Here is an 18,251-nt window from a genome sequence, read left to right on the forward strand (position 1 = left end):
TCTTAGACCACTTGATGGTTGTTAATTGTCCACACTGGTGTTTTGTTAATACTTTCTTAGCACTGTGCAACTTAAGACTAGAACTGCTTTGTCCCGCAGCATTTGCCATTCCTCCATTACAGCTTTTTCTACCTTTGTGACAGACAGTCTTTCTATGACATATTGACATATCAACACGCTTTATTACATGCTGTTACATAAATCCAAATGGCATTTTATACAGCTTATCCTTGTAATTGAGCAGCAACTCTCATACTCCATCTTTGCTTGTACCCTAGGAATGCGTTCACTTTGACCTATGAAGAAAGTAGGGGGGGGAAAAAGACAAAAACCATCACTACTTCATTGCAGCTTTATATTCTCTTTTTGTGAAAACGCACCACTGCATTTTATTTCAAAGTATTGCTGCCAATACTGCAATTGTAGAATTTAGCATTTTTCAAAAAATGTAACCCAAAAGGATAAGATGCAAACAGGCTATGAGAGAAAACTGCCACGTGCAGCTGAAATAAGTTATACGCAGAGGAGAGCCAGAAACAGTTCTGGGTGCCACTCCTTTTCTTCCATGCTAGAGATGTGCAGCCACATCAGAAATTCTAACAGGTGAAAAACTAGGACCGCTTCAAGGGGAAGAGGAAAAGGCAAGTGGAAAAAGCACTCCTGCACATTCCAGCAGGCCTCAGCTGTGCCAGGGTGAGTTCCAGGGAGGTGGTGTGGTGGCTGGGTAGTGCAGCAACCTCTCTGCCAGCTCTGGCTGTCACTTCAGACATGCACTGCTACCCCTCTGCCACAGAAAGTTGTTTTCCTGTAATCTGAATGCATAGGCCTGTGTCCTAGGCTTGATGCCTGACCTCAGATTAGCTGTGATGATCAGCTTCAGCCACTTGCTCTAAATAACAGCCCAGATGCTATTTGAAATTCAAAATATCAAGTGTACTAAAAATGAAAAAGGAACAATGCAAAAGAAGGATGCACTCACCAAATCTGAGATCTCGCCACTGTCATTCGTGGTGTCCTGCAGCCTTTGGCTGCTCCTTCAGGAATACTTCAACAGCACCAAACTCTAGGAAACAACATGGGAAAGGTATTTTGCATTCAGTGAATTGCAGATAGGGTAATTTGGAAATCCAGTTTTCAAACAACCCTGTTTCACAGGGTACTACCAGTAGCTAGACAAAAAGCCAAAGTACCCAAGGATCCACGTCTTGGAGTTGTGGAATTCCCTTCCTCTTTACTTACGCAGCTGTGCCCTCTCCTTAGCCATTGCAGCGACTGTATCGTCGTAGCTCTCAAAATGCACGTCAGCTTCGCCTGTGGCAACTCCATCAGAGTTGTATTCTATTAGGATCCTTGTGGGCCTCAGAGGAGCAAAAAACTGAAAAGAAGGAAAAACAGGGATCCAAAAGGTGAATGTGGTGAGAAAGAATGAAGAGGAATACACCCCGTTACCAGAAAACCTCGTGTCCCCACATCCAACTGTGGGTACAAGACTCCCTCCCCCTCAGGGTGAAGCTGATGCACAGCCAACAACTAAATCTGATGCATACTTTTACTGCTACTTACATCTAATATGTCTTGGGCGCTAACTTGTGTAGGAAAGCCCTTCACATGGACGGTGCGTAGTGATGATAGGATGCTCCCAGATTGTGAAGAAGGCCCTGAGCTTTCTGCTGCTTCGTTAGCCACTTCTGTGGAAGAGAAGAGAAACATCATTAACACCAGCAATTATCACTTCCCTTACATGAAGGCTGTAGACAGCAGGGTCGTGCTCCCAGCAGCAGACAGCGAAATGAAGGTGCCTCGAAGAACACACACATGCTACAGGGCTAGACTCACCCTTCTCTCTTTCGGCACTGGAGCCTCTGTTGTAATCCAACTCCCTCTCTTCCGCAGTGGATCCAAGCTCTCTTCTCACTCTTATCATTTCCTTGCGAAGAGACAAATGCCTCTGCATTTCACGCTTTGTACTTATGTATACTTCTATATATCTAGGATTACAAGGAAACAATTACATGGCACTCCCTGTACTTCCACAAAGGAATTTTAAAAAGTACGATTACTGTGCACAATGTTCTCCTGTCTCAGCTCTGCTCACATATTTGCTGTGAGAGCCACAGATGGTGTGTAGTTACAATTTGGGATTAACTGGCAAGCAGTTTTGAAGAACTTATTTAGATTGTACAGTAATGTCTATGAAAGCGCTTTTCAATGTGTAATGAGGCACTCACTCTCATGTATAAACCCACATACTGTGATTCACTTTGTTCTGACAAGATCTTCAGTGTATGGTGTAACATGAAATTCTTTCAGGAGTAATATCAATTGCTTACATGCCAAAGCTATGTTTTGCTGCAGAAATGCAGCACTACTTGGAGACATTCTCTTTCCTGCAATAGCATGCATCCTTTTGAACAGCCTTATAAAGGAGACTCTTTTCCCCCAATGTACTTCTGCAAACTGCTCTATCCCAATCTCTCCAACCCTCAGTTAAAAAAAAACATATATATTACTCAATCCCAAAGCAGACTAATGAAGCAAGCAGATGCACAAGATGCATAGGACAATACTAAATACTTCAGGGGAACCTATGATTTTACTGCTATGAAATTGGTAGGATGAAATGTAATAAGGTGTGCATAAAAGTTGCAGGAGAAATACACCAAGATGTAATGCAATGTTATGGGAATCTAGCAAAATCCCACTTATGCTGCAGAAAGAAACAAGTTGGAAAAAAACATCCTATTCCCAAGTTTAGTGAAAGTATAAAGTTGCACTTACATCTCTAGCCATCTACCCTAGAGCCCCTTACTCAGACCCTCCAATGTTTCAGAGCTGGGAACAGTACCAGCTGGGCCTCACACAGGTTTAACTATTCGGTATTTAGTCAGACATTTCCATAGAACAGAAGAAATAATACCATGGAGAAGAGGGGAATGTGGCTATCCATATTTCCTCTCTTCCCAACAAGAGCAGACACGTAAGGGAAATAATCTCATGTACAGCCTGACTGAGCTTACAGCTCAGCATCCATGCACCTGGGCTCAGCACAAAGAACTTTTCTGGACAAATGAAAAAAAAAGTTGGCAGTTTTGGAAATTTTGGAAATAGTTTCTTCAATAGTTACTCAGGTATATGAAGCTGTGTAGCTGAGTCAACTACAGCCTTGTTCCATCGCAACAAAAAAGAAAATAATAATGGCAAAATGTGAATTAATAAATCCCTATTGGAGGGTAGGAAAGTATGTCAGGTCACTGAATTATTGGGCATCCCTGCAGAGCAGTGCTTAACATGGGCAGGGGAACAAACAAAGAAAAACTAAATCTGAGTATGAGATAACAGACAAAGCAGCTGATATTACACTAAGAGGCAAGCTATAAGTCACACTGCATGCTTTATACCAAGTTCTTCTACCCTCTAAACCATAGCAAAGCACCTACCTATTCTCCATGTACTCCTTATGCCTTAGTAGGGCTTTAGCTACCATTTCCGGAGCTGCAAACTGCACATAAGCTTCTCCTGTTTTTCTTTCTCCCCGATAAACAAAAGTTATGTCAGTTATCCGCAAACCTATTAGCAGGATGGGGAGAAGAAGGCATTTACATTGTTAGGAACTTGTGCTATGGCTTAGAAAGACATCTCTTCCCTAACTCCTCTTGTTTGGGCAAATGAATGTAGCAGCTCCTAATCCTGAAATAACTTTACATCAGCCAAAATATATATGTATTTTTAACTTTTTTTAAAATTCTAGATTATTGGTTTTACGTTAGCTTTCACAGAAGCCTTAACTGCCAGTGATAGCTCTGCAACAGACTGATTTAAACATTATTTGACTGTTGTGTGATCAATTTGACTGTTGGTAATCAATTAAAAAACCTACTGCCAGTGGCCTTCACATTTGGCATCATATTGGCTGTCACTGAGCCTCAGTGCTGGGGAACTGTGGACATGCCCACCGGCAGTAGGAGAAACACCAGAAGGAAGAAGTGGTTTCAGTTTACTCTACAACCTGATCTCCTAAGAAATACTGATTATACTTCTTTTCTATTAAGTGTATGCAGAAACCAGCTGGCTTGCTTCAGCCCTAAGAGCAGATTACCCTATTTGCTCAACAGTTGCTTGGCTGAGCAGTTCTGCAACAACTAAAGCATAACTTGCACAGGTTGCCCGGAGAGGTGGTGGTAGCCCCGTTCCTGGAAGCACTCAAGGTCAGACTGGACAAGGCTCTAAGCATCATGATGTAGCTGTATGGATCTCTGTTCCTTGCCGAGGGTTGGACTTGATGGCCTTTAGAAGTCCCTTCCAACTCAAATGATTCTACGATTCTGACTACTCACATGAACAAGCCATTATTTAAAAAAACAAACTGTAAAAATCCACTAAACTTAGCTACTAGAATTTTAACATTCCTATGCATTATCTGTTACGATAATATTGCAAAGCCCTACACTGCACTCTCTTGTCCTGAAGAGACCTGAGGCTCTTCTGTCTGAAGAGAAGATGGGGGGAATCTCATCATTGTTTACAAATATCTAAAGTGGAGTCAAGTTGATGGGGGCAGGTTTTTTTGGCAGTGAGCAGCAATAGAACAAGGGGCAATGGGCAGAAACTGGAAAACAGGGAGTTCCATATTAACACAACAAAGAACTTCTTTACTGTGAGAGTGATGGAATACTGGAACAGCTGCTCAGAGAGGTTGCAGAATCTCCTCTGGAGATACTCAAGACCTGCCTGGATGCCTTCCTGTGTGACCTGATGTAGGGACCTGCTTTAGCAGGGGGTTGGACTCAGTGATCTCTAGTATTCCTTTCCAACCCCCACAACAACTCTGTGATTCTGTCCTTTAACAGGCATATATCTTTCTTTCTGGCAATTTCTGTACCAGTAGCAACCTCAATGCAAAAAACCCTGAATTTAGATTCCTCCCTTTATTTATTTTCCCCCTAAGTGAGTGCTGCAAAAACTGATGTTAAGACAGACTTCCAGAAAGTTAACAGCAGCCAATGATCTTCCAGCCAAAAGCTTGTTCAGAAAGCTCTAGTTGCTTCTAACAGGAGGACAGCAGTCTGTGATGCTACTTAAGGTGCTCATGGCTACTCTTTCAGCTCTCACTTAGGAGAATGACTGCTGAGCTAAACATGAATTTAGAGCACAGAACACCTCATAAACAGAGAGCAAAAACTAGTTTGATTTACCTGCAAAAAAATCTGCAATGTCATCCTCTGTGGAGTCGAAAGGAAGGCCTCTGAGCAGTACGACTCCATCGCTCATGACTTGCGACTCATACCGCAGGCTCTGCAGTAAGCCATCTACATCTTTATCATGAATTTCATGAACTGCAAGGCATAAAACATGTTTCCCTTCACGGTACAGAGAAGGTAGCACTGCATTCACCTTCTTCTAAGGCATCACTTCTCCCCCCCTCACACACGCACAACTTCATCTTCTTTCCTCGCACTGCTCCCACACAACTCCATGGTCCCCCACAAACGACTTTACAATTCCCACACAGCTCAAGAAGCTTTGACTTCACAGTGCCCTGTTTGCCAGTTTTTGTTCCCCACTGTCCCCCTGGCACCACCCTGTTTCTGTAGTCAAGCAATTCTAATTGACTATCGTGTTTTCTTTCCATTTAACTTGCGCTGCTCAAACCCACCTTTTACGTAACGCGTGCCCATGTATCTCAAATTCTTTTCCAGTGCTTTCTGGACATCTGCTTTTGACTCAAGCTCGATCAAGGCGTCTCCCCTGCGCCTCCCATCCCTGTTTAGGAGGAAGTGTATGCCGTTCTCACCATTCCGAATCTTACAGCCTGGAAATCGGGGAACACAGGACAGAGACATGTGCAGCTGTGTCAAGCGCGGGGGAGCGTTGGATCCAAGACTAAACCTTTGAGTTCTACGCAAAGCTGCTCCCCTGCCCTGAAGGGCAGGCTGAGAAACTCATGTTTCTACCCTAAGCTCTAACACAGAGACCCGTTTCTCACAAAAAAAGGGGTCTGCTGTCCCTTAGGGACACGGCTTAGCAGGCAATGTTGGTGGTGGGCCGACAGTTAGACCAGGTGATCTTAGAGGTCATTTCCAGCCTTCATGGTTCCACGGTTCTATGATTCACAGCTTCCACTGCTGTGTAAATGGACGATGCACGCCCTTATATTTTCTTTCCGTTAACTAACTGTTAGCTAAACATTAAGTTCTGTAAGCACAGTGAACCGTTACGGAAGCCAAGCAGCTCCCTTACTATCAAAGAAGGCCATCATCTCCTTCTTGGTACACGCGAAGGGGAAGCCATGCGCCCTGATGAGAAACACGGAGTCGTCATTCTCTTCCTTGGGAAGCTCCGGGTCCCGCTCCGCGAGCTGCCCTTCCTGTGTCGGCGAGTCGATAACCTGCCAACCGAGAGCCATCAGCGGAAAAGCGGGGAGTCGCGCGGCCGCCCCCCGCGGCCTCCGCCACAGCGCCCCGCGCCCCGCCGCCATCTTGGGCCCCTACCTGGCTGTAGCGGCGCGCGGCGCAGAGGAGCGGGGCCGCGGCCCGCGGCGCTCCCGGCCCGAGGGAGGCGGCGGCGCTGAGGAGGCGGCGGCGGGCGGGCGGCGGGCGCAGGCAAGGCGGCAGCGGCCACGGGCGCCGGCCCAGCAGCAACGCGGCCACGCCGCGGCGAGCTACAGCGGCGGCCATGATCGGCGGGCGGAGAGGTGGGCGCGGCTCCGCCTCCCCTTCCCAAGAAGCTCCGGCAGCGGAGGGCGGGAAGCGACGGGCCCGGGCGGGCGGCCTGAGCGCGTTGAGGGAGGCGTTCGGGCTTCGGGGGTGGGGGATCGTCCCGTAGTGCTGCTGTCCCTTAATTTCCCTTCTGTGGTTTTTGTCTGTGTTTCAAAACTATTCTAAGCGATATCACTGTTTCCAGCTGTTGCTTTTATAAACTGTTTCATGCCACAGACTCCTATAGGACAGGGGTTGCCGTGATAGCAGAACACGCTCACCTGACAATAGCGTTCCATCTGGACACAGCGCTGGTGAGCCGCACCTCGAGTGCTGAGTTCAGCTGTGGGCCCCTCACTGCGTGAAAGACATCGGGGCCTGCAGTGTGTCCAGAGAAGGGCAGCAGGGAGCGGCTGAGGGAGCTGGGGTTGTTCAGTCTGGAGAGGAAGAGGTTCAGGGAGACCTTATGGCTCTGCAACTGCCTGAAAGGAGGCTGTGGTGAGGTGGGGGTTGGACTCTTCTCCTGGGTAACAGTGATAGGTCAAGCAGGAATGGCCTTACATTGAATCTGGAGTGGTTTAAGTTGGGTATTAGGAACAATTTCTCTGGTAGAGTAGTGATGCGGTGGCACAGGCTGCCCGGGGAGGTGGTGCTGCAGTTGCTGACCCTGGAGGTGTTCAGGAAACACGAAGATGTGGCACTGAGGAAAGTGGTCAGTGGGCATGGTGGGGGTGGGCTGGGGTTGGACTGGATGATCTTAGTGGTCTTGTGGTATTTTCCAACATTCATGATACTATGATTCCCAGTATTTTCTGAATTTTCAACCTGAATTGCATACACATTTTCAAAGGAGTGTTGAACTCAATTTTATAGTGGTTCACCTTCATGTTTTGTTTTTTTTTTCTTCATGTTTTAAACTTCAGGTTTATCTTTAAAGTTTTTAAACAAGCAGACTTCATAGGTGCAAAAAAAAAAAAAAAAAAAAAAAAAAAAAGGTAGTTATAGTAATTTCTCTCTGATGTCTACCTTTTCCTAGCTGTCATAGAATCATAGAATCATTAAGGTTGACAAAGACCTCTAACTCCCAGCCCATCCCCACCATGCCCACTGACCATGTTCCTCAAAGCCACATCTTCACAATTCTTGAACACCTCCAGGGACGCTGACTCCACCAGCTCCCTGGGCAGCCTGTGCCACTGCATCACCTCTCTTTCCTATAGAAAATGTTTCCTACCACCCAACCTGAACCTCTCCTGGCACAACTTAAGGCCATTACTTCTTGTCCTATTGCTGTTATCCGGGAGAAGAGGCCAACCCCCACCTCACCTCAGTCTCCTTTCAGATTACTTTAGAGGCCCCTGAACATCCTCTTTTCCAGACTGAACTGTAAATTGTCACAGAATAAGCAGATTCCTGAATCCCACAGGTCAAGGGAGCGCTGCATGTGTCTCTTTTATGCACGTGAATTGTTCTTGAAGGTTTGGGGTCCAAGCAAGGTGTAAGGCAGATTTTCCTCACCAGACAGAAGTCTTCTGACCACTTTGCCTCCAGTGCACCTTCATCCCAAGTTCAGTGACAACCAGCACACCACTGTCCTGTAGCCTGTCAGTATTTGCCAGTCACCTTTAGAGGGCACCGTTCTGCCGGGCATCTGTCAACATTGAAGTTTCCAGGGCATCTCTGGGCTTCTTGGCTGGTGTGAGGGAGGAGAAGTTTTGAATTTGTCACAAGGATCTGGAGAAAAAAAAAAAAATCATCCTAAGACAACAGACTTGCATTCTTCAGTCTTCAGTGCTGATGTTGAATGAAGCCAGCCTAGCTGAGTAAATCAGTTGTGTTAAGTGTAAAGGGACTGAAAAGCTGCCCCTGACATGCTGTTGACCACGAAGTTAGTGTATACAAGCTATTCTCTTGTTTGATCATAGAAAAAAAGAAAACACTCTAAGTACATCCTAAACAGACTTATTTTGTATTGGGATGTTGGGTTATTGGCTTATTTGTCACTGCACAATCTGTCATTGAGAAAATTTCTATTCTGTGTGATATATTCTGGAACTATTCCTTGAAGTTACTCCAGCAGCAGGCCTCCCTTCACTTTCCATGGAAGATGGCCCTATAACACAATTGTTATTTTGTTATATAATTGCATATTATATTATTTTGTTATATAATTGTTATATAATTGCAATGCTATCAGCATTCAGCAGGAGATAAGCTGGGCCTGAGCGAGCTGATGAAACCTAAAGAGCAGAGAAGGCAAAGTAACATGAACCTCCTGCAGATGGTGTCTGTGCCGCAAATGCTGTTGAGATTTGCAGGGATGGTCCTCCACAAATCGCTGGTTTCTGTGAAGGTTGCGGCACGTGTGGCATCCGAGTGCTGTAACGGTGCTGAAGGCAACAGAGTACCACACTTATTCCTCTTTCTACTGTCCAGCAGCAACAAAGGTTCAGGAATGTGGTGACTCCTAGGACCACTGTATAACACCTTGCAGTTCCTGTTATTTTTTTCATGCGCTGCTTTTTATTTTATTTTTATTTTTAGAGAACAGTGACCTGTCCAGATCACAGGTTCAGTCTGATATTTATACTCAATATGCTTTGCTGCATTTCTATTGCTATCCTCTAGGATGTACACAAATTAAATCCCTTACCTCAATGCACAGACAAGTACCTGATTTGAAAAATTGTCAGACCTATAGGTTTAATCTAGAATGTGGAGAGAATGCTTGTAGAGCTCAGTATTTAGACTATTTATATTTCAAACTGAATTTCTGTTCTTATTCAAACTTTTGTTCATCTTGAGTGTTCTGCGTTTACTGAGCTGTATTGTAATCTCTGCTACAAAAGCTGAAAACTCTGGTTCGGGACCAAAGCTCTTTCTCAGCTTGAGGGCCTTTTCAGAGCAATTCTTTCAGCCCTACAGTACAATGGATAAACCAAAATGACAGCCGTCAGGGTTTGGGTACATTCACTGCGCCTTTGCCGGAGCCGCTGAGCAGCTCAGCCCTTACGTAAGGCTGCAGCACTGCCAGTCCGTGCGCTTCATGGCCCGTAGCCATCGTGAGCAGACCGATGCTAATCTCAGACATCAAAAGTACACATTATGTAACCGTTTCTCCTGACAGCCACCCAGGCAAAGTATTTCCTACTGACTGTGGCAGTAAGAGGCATTTAATTTTAACTTGCCGCTAAAATAAAATGCTCTGTGGGTAGAAGGAAGTGTATGGGTGGGAACAGAGAACGCAGGTTATTCACGTCCCAGCGTGAACGTGCCAGGAAGATTAGCAGTAGTTTTTTTTCTCAGTTGAATTTCTGTGGCCAACTTAGTCTGACAAACTCTGTTAGAAGTGCCTGAGCCCTGTTTCATGCCCGCTTTTATTAATGCAGCCAAAAGGAAAATGGCAAATGTCATGAAATGTTTGTTGAGCCTTTGCTGTCTGGTAGAATGCTTCATTTTAAAAGTGCCCAAAACCACCAGTGTAATTTTCATTTGCTTAGAAATGCGCTGACCTGGCATTTGGACTTGGTCAGGAGGAAGGAGCCAGAATGTAGCAAATGCAATTTCAGCATTTAAAAGCATGAGAAGCTGACAAGTCTTGTTGTTACTACCTGAGAGAAACCCCTGGTGCAAGGACAGAAACTGAGTTCTATGTGGGACTGCAGTGCATTTGGGTGTACCGATTTTTCCCAGCAATGAATCCCAAAGTGGAATTTCCTCTCATCTGTCTGTGGGTGTGTCACTTGCAAGATGGTCTGCATGCCCCAGGACAGAACCTCATGGTCTGTCTGTTACCTCTCTGGAATCCATCTGGCTTCTTGCTGACAAAAAGAGGCAGATTTTCATGTCAAATGACTCTCAGGAATAGGAATTGTCATTTCTGCTGTTAGGAGGTGGCACTAAGCCTGCGGTGTGGTTTGTTGGGTTTGAATGCCCTGAAAAGCCAGCCTGCAGCCACTGCCTGATGTGACATGGATGTCTCCTGCAGCACACTGTGCTCTCTCAGTTTGCCCTTTACAGGACAACACCAGCAAAGATGCAGTTGTGTTTATTCTGAAAACATCCTGGGCTGCAGGGGTATCTGACCGTGATGTACTGAAATACCTGCAGGCAGGAGGACGCGTGGTTTGCAGCCCACGCTCACATAGGGTGAGGTGTTCAGGGCAGAGCTTGGGTGACGGTGGTGCTGAGGAGCTGCCAGGAGCTCGAGGGCAGGACTGGATTTTTGTTTTACTTCAGTAGTTTGCAGCTGCCCATATCTTCCATTGTGAGGTGTGTCGCTCCCGAGCTGACTGTGGGCCCCAGCTTAGTTAAAGATTGCTCGAAAATCAAACACCCGTGCTTCTGAAACATTGGAGACCATTTTGATAGGTTTGTTTGGTCAGGGCTCTTGAGTGAAGAAGGCAGAGATGCAGAAGCAAAGGTCTCCCTGTTCTTTAATGAACGTGGCTGTTGTCTGCGAGCGCGGGGAGCTGACCCGCGGGGAGCTGACCTGCACTGTGGTGGGGTGAGGATAATGGCACCGACTGACCTGCAACTGGGGTCACACAAAGAGCGCTGTCGTGGTGCCTTCCGGGTCCCCGGCTAAAGCAAAGTGAGCCACTCTGTTCCTGCACCCCACAGACTTGCCGCACAGGAAGCAACGTGGGGTGATGGACGCGGGCAGACCACGTTGCTTTATCAGTAACCTTGGGGCCTTCCTCACTGCTGCCCAGAAGCTGCCACCGCAGCCAGGAGCGAGTCTCCACCTAAGACGGGGGCTGCCCCGCTGGGGGCTCACACCGACAGAGCCGTCAGCGCTTTCGGGCCGCACAGGGCAGACGAGTGTGGGAATGCCCGATTTCCGGCACGGGACGGGTCGCGAAGCGGAACGGGCTTCGCCGCCGGCAGCAGCCGAGGCTCTGCTCACCGCTCCGCTGGAGGCCTCGGCGCCCCGCGGCAGAGGGAGGAGCAGAGCCGGGAGGGGCGGGCTGCGCGCGGGAGGCGCCGTGCCGTGTCCCCGCCCCGCGGCGCTCTCCCCGCACACGCCCGCCCTGCGCCGCGAGCCGCGCCGAGCCCAGGCAGCAGCCGGTCCCGCTTCGCCGCCGTCGCCATGAGCTTCTTGTTGTGAGTACCCGCGGAGGGGCGCGAGGGGAAGCTGACCCCGCGGCCTTCCCCTCCCCTCCTCTCCCTTCGCCCTCCTCTCCCCGTGCCGTCCCGCCGGGCGGGGGCCGCCGCCCTGAGGGAGAGGGGCGGCCGCTCCCGTACCGTTCCGCGTCGCGGCGGAGCGGCGCGCTGCCCGCCCTCTTTGTGAGCGGCCCGCGGCGCTAACGGCGCTGGCGCGTTCCGGGCTCGGGAGCGCGGCCGCCGGGGCTGGGAGCGGGGTCCGGGGAAAGCCGCCGGGCGTTCGGGGAGGCGCTGCGGGAGGCCGGTCCGGCGCGGGGCGGCGGTGCTGCGGGGCGAGCGGTCGTCGGCTGCGGCGTAAGAAGGCTCCCCGAGGAGTTGGTGGCAACCGAGGGGCGCGCGGGACCGTGCGCTTTGTAATTTCGCTTCGTAGGCAACAGCGGAATGAACTTTGGTCCCTCCCCTTGGGAACAAAGACGAGGTACTGCCGGCAATTAACATAAACCGGTTCCGTGACCTATTAATTAACGCGAAGACGCGCTCTAGGGAAGGGAAGGCGGGCGGCTGCCGAGGGCTGAGGGAGGGCCGTCGCCTTCCCGGCTACGTGCGGGCGCCGCGGGACTGCAGCCGTGGGACTGACAGCTGCGAGCGGCTCCCGCTGATAAGCGCCAGATGTCCGCGGCCTCCTTCGGGGGAGCTGCGTTATCTGGGGAGCTGCGTTCTCGCGGAGACAAACCGGCCCGGCGCTAGCTGACATCCCCCGGAGCTCCGCGTCGCGTCCAGCTTCTAACGCCGCTAACGGAGCCGCTCGTCTGGAACTGCGCTGCTGCCGCCTTCTCCCGGGAGACGCCGCTCAGCTGCGGGGTCGGAGCCGCACGCCAGAGGTGGGCGCAAATGACCGTCGGTGGACCCGGGAGTGGCGCTTCTAATGAGAAGCCCAGCTGTCCCCCTCCTTCATTCCCAGCTGCTGCAATGGAGAAAAGGGACAGGGTTTCTCATACAACGGTGTCCTGGGAGTTTGGTTTGCAAATGAAACGACCCTCTTTGCTCACTCCTTGGCATTTGGCTAACTGGCAACAGAAAAACACAAAACCCTCCGCTCTCTTTTGCAGGCAGTAATGAGATTTTTGGTTTTTTTTTCCAGAAATTTCTGAAGCCCAGAAAAGCAAATCTTACTCTCCCCCCCCCTTCCATTGTTTCACGTACTGTTGAAAAATAGAAGTGGAAACTGAAGTTGCATGGCAAAGCCAGAAATGCTGGCAGAGCTGTCTCAGCTGTTGTTGGCAGCATGGTCTTTTGCTCAGCTGTAGTTTAGAAATGAATTTAGAAAAAATAGTGTTACCAGGTTGCCTCAGGGAGGCCTAGGAAGCTGCCTGTGTGCTACTGGCAAGTAGTTATTTTCTTTTAAGTTACTATCCCCTTTTCTTCAACTTTGATTTCACGTTATCTGGGTAGAGCTGTTCAGTCGTAGTGGTTGGACATCTTTATATTTAGTAGTTCAACCTTGTTTTGTGCTGCAAAACCCCCACGTTTCCCACAGTTTTCCATAGTGGTTTTTCACCAAGGGTTTCCTGGATAGGAAGGTAACCGAGTTTTTCCTTTGTCCACACTGTTTTCTCTGCTTCAGTGGTACCGTTGTCTGTTTGCGAACAGACGCCCAGTTTTGATCTCAGCAGCCTGAAGTTGTCACTGTGCACCCACCAGAAGAGTTCTCTACATCACCATCAACCTGTCGCACAGGTTTATCATCACTGACTCGGCTGTAGCTTGTCAGTTTGACAACCGAGTACTGAGAGCCCCGTTCTGCTTGCAGACTTTGTGCCCTGGTCTTGATTGCGCCTGGATAGCACAGGGTGCCGGGGGCCCCTCGCAGCCGTTGCGCCGTCCCTGTCTGCTGACGAAGCCAGTGCTATTCTTCTCTGTTGCTAGGACCAGTGCCACATAAAGCTACGTGGGGGAACAAAATCAAGGGAAACCATTGTCTTCTCTTGTTATGGATAACGTTATAGAAAGAGTGTCTTTTGCCACGAGTCACTGGATTAATACAGCTCTGTTTTGGCAGCAGTTTTTATTTTTGGCCTCACCGCCTTCTCTTTCTGATTGATTTTTTTTTCTTTCTGAAAACACCTCTGAAATGATTTTATAGGTTGTCTTGGATCTTTAAAAAAAAGTAAAATGAAGAGAGCTGAACTACAAAGTATCTTTAGTTCCAAAAAGCTCAAATTGAGAAGTTTTCTCTAGGAGGAAATTGTAGCTTGGTTGCAGGTACTGGAGCTTACATCTCCAAGGGAAAAAAATTAAAGATAGTTCTGGTAGGCGTGCCATATGGTAACATGCTTGTGTTGTCCTATGCTGGCAAAACTTACATTAAAAAAGTAGCTAGATAATTTATCTTTAAAAGAAAATATTTGTATTATTAAAGATGTGAAACTGTTTAGATTTGTTTGTTTGTTTGTCTTGTTTTTATTTTTTAAATCAAAGCCATCTCCATGTTCTCTAAGTTCCTGTGTGTGGAGTTCCAAGAGTTTCTTAATGTTAGATTGACGTAGATAGTCAGAACTGGTGAGATGTTGGTGGGCCGAGAGCTGATGGATACAGCACATAGTGGTGTGGATGAGCAGCAGTAGTTTGGGTGCATACGTGGGTAAGTCAAAGTGGAGTGACCTTGGAAACTAAGCAGGGGAAAGGTGTACTCTTACTTTCCTGCCTTACATAGGACAGGAGAGCCGAGCAGTTTCTTCTGATGATGTCTGTGGTTGTTTTTTGTATTTGCGGAAAGTGCGATGGTTCATTCATTTTTTCCTTCCATCTCTTGCAGAGTAATATCAAAATTAGAGCTGATATTTTTGTTTCTGGATTGCTAAGCTACAGCCTCCTGTTTCCCTGTCTGCCCCTGCTCTTGAAGAACACTGTGGCTGTTTGTTTCCCCTTCTTTGCCTTTCCTAGATGCTGAGTTGCTCTTACTATCCACTGAAAGCTGCTAAAGCGGGCAGCAGTTTTCAGGTTCTGTAGCTGGAGAGAGGAGCCCAGTGCTTCATGAGCACTTCTTCTGCAGTTCAGAGTTGAGATGTAGTATCTGTCTCCTCGTTATCAAAGACTCCCACAGAAAACTGTCATGCACTAATGAACTGGAATTTCAGCCATTGAAAATCAATGTGTGGGCAGTTACAGTCTGTTAGAAGTGATGTGCTTGTCCAACAGTCAGATCTCTTTGTTCCCATTACTTTAAGTGCAGGTTTTATGGGACAGAGTAGGGTAAATTCTTTGGTTTTAGGTTGTCTAACATAATGCTGCTGTGTAGACTGGGTTCCTAGAGGAGAGATCGAGGGAAAGGTTCTTGAAACGTGTGTGTTGGCTCACCACAGTCTGTTGTTTAACCAATACCACAAGTGATGCAGTCACTTCTTTTCCCAGAAGAGTGCTGGGAATGAAATTTCTCTCCAGTTTGCTGGTGACTGAATTAGAGAGAGAACTGCAAAGCATTTTAACACTTTTCCTGTAAGCTTCATTAACGTTTTCTGAGGAAAGCAGGATTCTTTAAAGGCGGAGTTGGTATGAATTCAGCAGTGACCCAACAGTATGTGGGAAGTAAAGCTTTTATTTTCTAGCTACTTGTCCCTTTCACTGAATGCTAGGTTGTAGAAATTGACAGACGCTCATACCTGAAGTTGTGTTGAATATTGTTGAAGCATGTCACTTCAGCTGTGCTGCTAACTGTGTTTGATTCCTGTATTGAAAGGCTTGCTGTCGAGGTGTGCCTCTTGGCTGGCACTCATCTGTCACTTCTACAGAAGGGAGCATCAACAACAGAAAGCTTCCAGAAACCATGGCAATGAATACAGCATTAGAGCTCCTCAGAAAGAAGTGTTGGTGTTCCTCTTGCACCACCTGTGGTACAATTCATTTTCCAGTTCTCAGCATATTGAAAAATGCTCCATAGAGCTCCTGTTGCTTTTCTTCCTTCTTCGTTCATCTTTGCAGAAAACCCTAAAACATTTTATGAGGATGCAGTTTGCTGATGTGCTTGTCATTCTCATGATCTGGGTGAGCGAAGTTAAACCAGCAGAAATCTATTGATTCCTTTTTTGTAGGATTAGTTTGTTACTAATTTAGCTCTGTGGGGTCATGGAGTAGTGAGGCTCTGGGTGGTGCAGGAGGCATCGAAGCAGCAGGAGTATGTGCACATGGCAGGAGGCAGGGAAGAGTCTTCTTCCTTTCTACTTACGCTGGCAATCTGGTTAGTTAAGCTGTACCATCAGCCCTGTCCTTCAAACTTTGCTCAGCTCTGTGCACGTTGCTGCCTTCTTAGATCGTTGAGTTTTTGCTCCGTGTAGCAGGATTAGTTAAAAATGAAGGAACAAACATGCAAACAATGGTGTTGTTCAGTGTGAAAGTTGTGTATTCTACATGGAGGTGAATGTCCGGTCTTAATTGCTTCCTAATGGTTTGGTTTTGTGCTGCAATTGTTTTCCCTTGTTTGTTCTTCCCTCTTTGTGTTTGCAGTGTAAGTGAGCCTACAAATTAGCTATTTGCATTTGTCAGATGAGAACTGTGGTGGAGCAGGGATCGCTTTTAGGGGAGGATTTGGGCACGTGTGCTGTGGGATGGTTTTTAGTCTGGAAGAGATATCTGATGCAGTACGCAATTTTCTGCCACGTCTTTGGATTTAGGATCTCTTTAAGGCAATAGAGAACAATGGTTAAGGACAGCCCCGGGGGTCACAGTTACCAACTTAGGCTGTAGGCAAGATGCACGGTCTCCTTTTGTTTGAAAAAGGATAAAAGATTAGAAGCATTTGTCCAGCAAAGAGTGGCTCAGGAGTTACAAGAATGGCAGTATACTTTCATGCCCAAGGCTAGCAGAATGAAGCTGCTTGCTTTGCTTAGAGAGATAAATTTCGTTGTGCTCCCTTCAGTCGTTCAGAGTAAGCAATAACAGAGATTTTGCTGCCAAAGCTATCAATAACCCTTTGACCCACAAATCAACTCAAACCACAGAGTAAGCTTTGCAATGCTTTTAGCATTTATATACTGAGCCATTTCCTATTACAGGCTATGGGACTGTAAGATGTGACAGTGCTTTGTCACATCTGCGTGTGTTGCCTTTTTACCTGTGGTATTTTCTTTCTGTTCACTTTCCTAGCACTTCTTTGGCACAGGTGTGATGCTGGCTGTCACTGTTGTAAGTTCAGGTGACCAGCTTTGAGTACTGTATCACAGTGCATTGTGTGTCTCAAAAGTGGTCCGTTAAAAAGGGAAGCAAAGGTTTGTGTTTCTAACATTCCCAAACAGCAGCCACTAAATTCATGTGTATGAGATGTTAATTCTGCTTTAATGCACGCACAGTCCCTCACTGTGAATTCATGGAGGTAAAAGCAGTTTTTCCTGGCAAAGGTATTTTAGAAACATTTAAAAGCAGTGAATTACTGATGACTTGGGACTGAATTTATTCACTCTTTACATGATTTTTTTTCAGTTTTCCTTCAGAAGAAAACTAAGGATAGGATCCAGTTTCTTGGTCCTTTCAGGCCTTGCCCTTCGATTCACTGACTTCTAATGTGTGATAGAACTTTCAGATTTAAGGAGACGTCCGTCCATCCATCCATCTCTTCCCATTCATCTTGAAACCCAACAGCAGCACTCACTTCTTGCTCTTCTGCTTTTTGTGCAAAGACAGTTTTGCCTTGTTCACCCTTTCCTCTCCTTCGTCTTCCTCCGGTTCCCAGCTGTTCCTTGGCAGGAATCCATTTCTTTTGTTATTCTTGCATGCCTCCTGTGATCCTGCCTGTATTTCAGCTTACATTTATTTAAAGCTTGCTGCCTTTCCACCTACTTGTTTTGCTTGCCTATCATTGCATATTATCTTTAAATTTGGTTGCTTATGTACAGGGTAATTACTTGTGTCCTAGGGTTATGAGCACAGCTGATGTACTGAATCTGACTCCCTTCCTTAGTGAAGAAAAATGTGTTGCAGATTCCAACTTGGAACACCTGAATTTGCTGTCTGTATTACAAGTCTTATTCCTTTCTTTGTGACAAACACAATAAATGGGTTTAACTAAGCTTTGATAGAACGCTAAATTATTTTTTTTCCTAAAGGTGATATCATCTGATTTCTTATACAAAAACAGTTTGAATCCAGATGAGAACGAGATGTGCTCCTGACGTTGCCTTGAATAGAATAGCCTATTATTTTGGCTTTGCTGGCTCACGTCTGAGTTGTGTTTTTACCAACTTCAGTACAGTATAGTAAGACTTCCTGATCTTACTGCTGAGTGTTCTGGAGCCAGGGTTCAAAGTGATACTGCAATGTCTTCTATTTGTCACACATCAACACGTTTTTTTCCTTGCTGTGATTGGCATCTCTTAAAATTTCATGTTGCAGTGTGAATGGACGAGAGGTTCATCTGTATACAATGTAAGTTTATAGGAGAACAGTTAAACTGATGGGAAC

General features: G+C 46.9%; 2 protein-coding genes across 3 annotated transcripts in view; one reads left to right on the forward strand and one right to left on the reverse strand.

Moving 5' to 3' along the window:
• Positions 1-162: 162 nt before the first annotated feature.
• On the reverse strand, positions 163-6,689 carry GRSF1 (G-rich RNA sequence binding factor 1). The gene is made up of 10 exons (XM_031596783.2): positions 6,489-6,689; positions 6,238-6,385; positions 5,654-5,809; positions 5,193-5,333; positions 3,438-3,567; positions 1,837-1,988; positions 1,564-1,688; positions 1,240-1,375; positions 980-1,063; positions 163-296 (listed from the first exon to the last, which is right to left on the reverse strand). Exons 1-9 carry the CDS (start codon positions 6,672-6,674, stop codon positions 1,002-1,004), a joined length of 1,236 nt encoding a protein of 411 aa, XP_031452643.2. The 5' UTR covers positions 6,675-6,689; the 3' UTR covers positions 163-296; positions 980-1,001.
• A 4,985-nt stretch (positions 6,690-11,674) lies between these two features.
• The window catches only part of MOB1B (MOB kinase activator 1B), a 34,077-nt gene continuing 27,500 nt past the window's right edge, over positions 11,675-18,251 (forward strand). The window contains exon 1 of one of the 2 annotated variants that reach the window (XM_031596786.2): positions 11,675-11,801. In XM_031596786.2, coding sequence (XP_031452646.1) covers positions 11,788-11,801 — 14 coding nt within the window. In that variant the 5' untranslated portion in view covers positions 11,675-11,787. Of the gene's footprint in view, positions 11,802-12,286; positions 12,683-18,251 lie in introns of those variants that run through there. The other variant, XM_090139112.1, reaches the window with a different exon arrangement.

The sequence above is a fragment of the Phasianus colchicus genome, chromosome 4 (genome assembly GCF_987193195.1).
Source record: "Phasianus colchicus chromosome 4, bPhaCol1.hap1.1, whole genome shotgun sequence".
In the NCBI taxonomy this organism is placed as follows: domain Eukaryota; kingdom Metazoa; phylum Chordata; class Aves; order Galliformes; family Phasianidae; genus Phasianus; species Phasianus colchicus.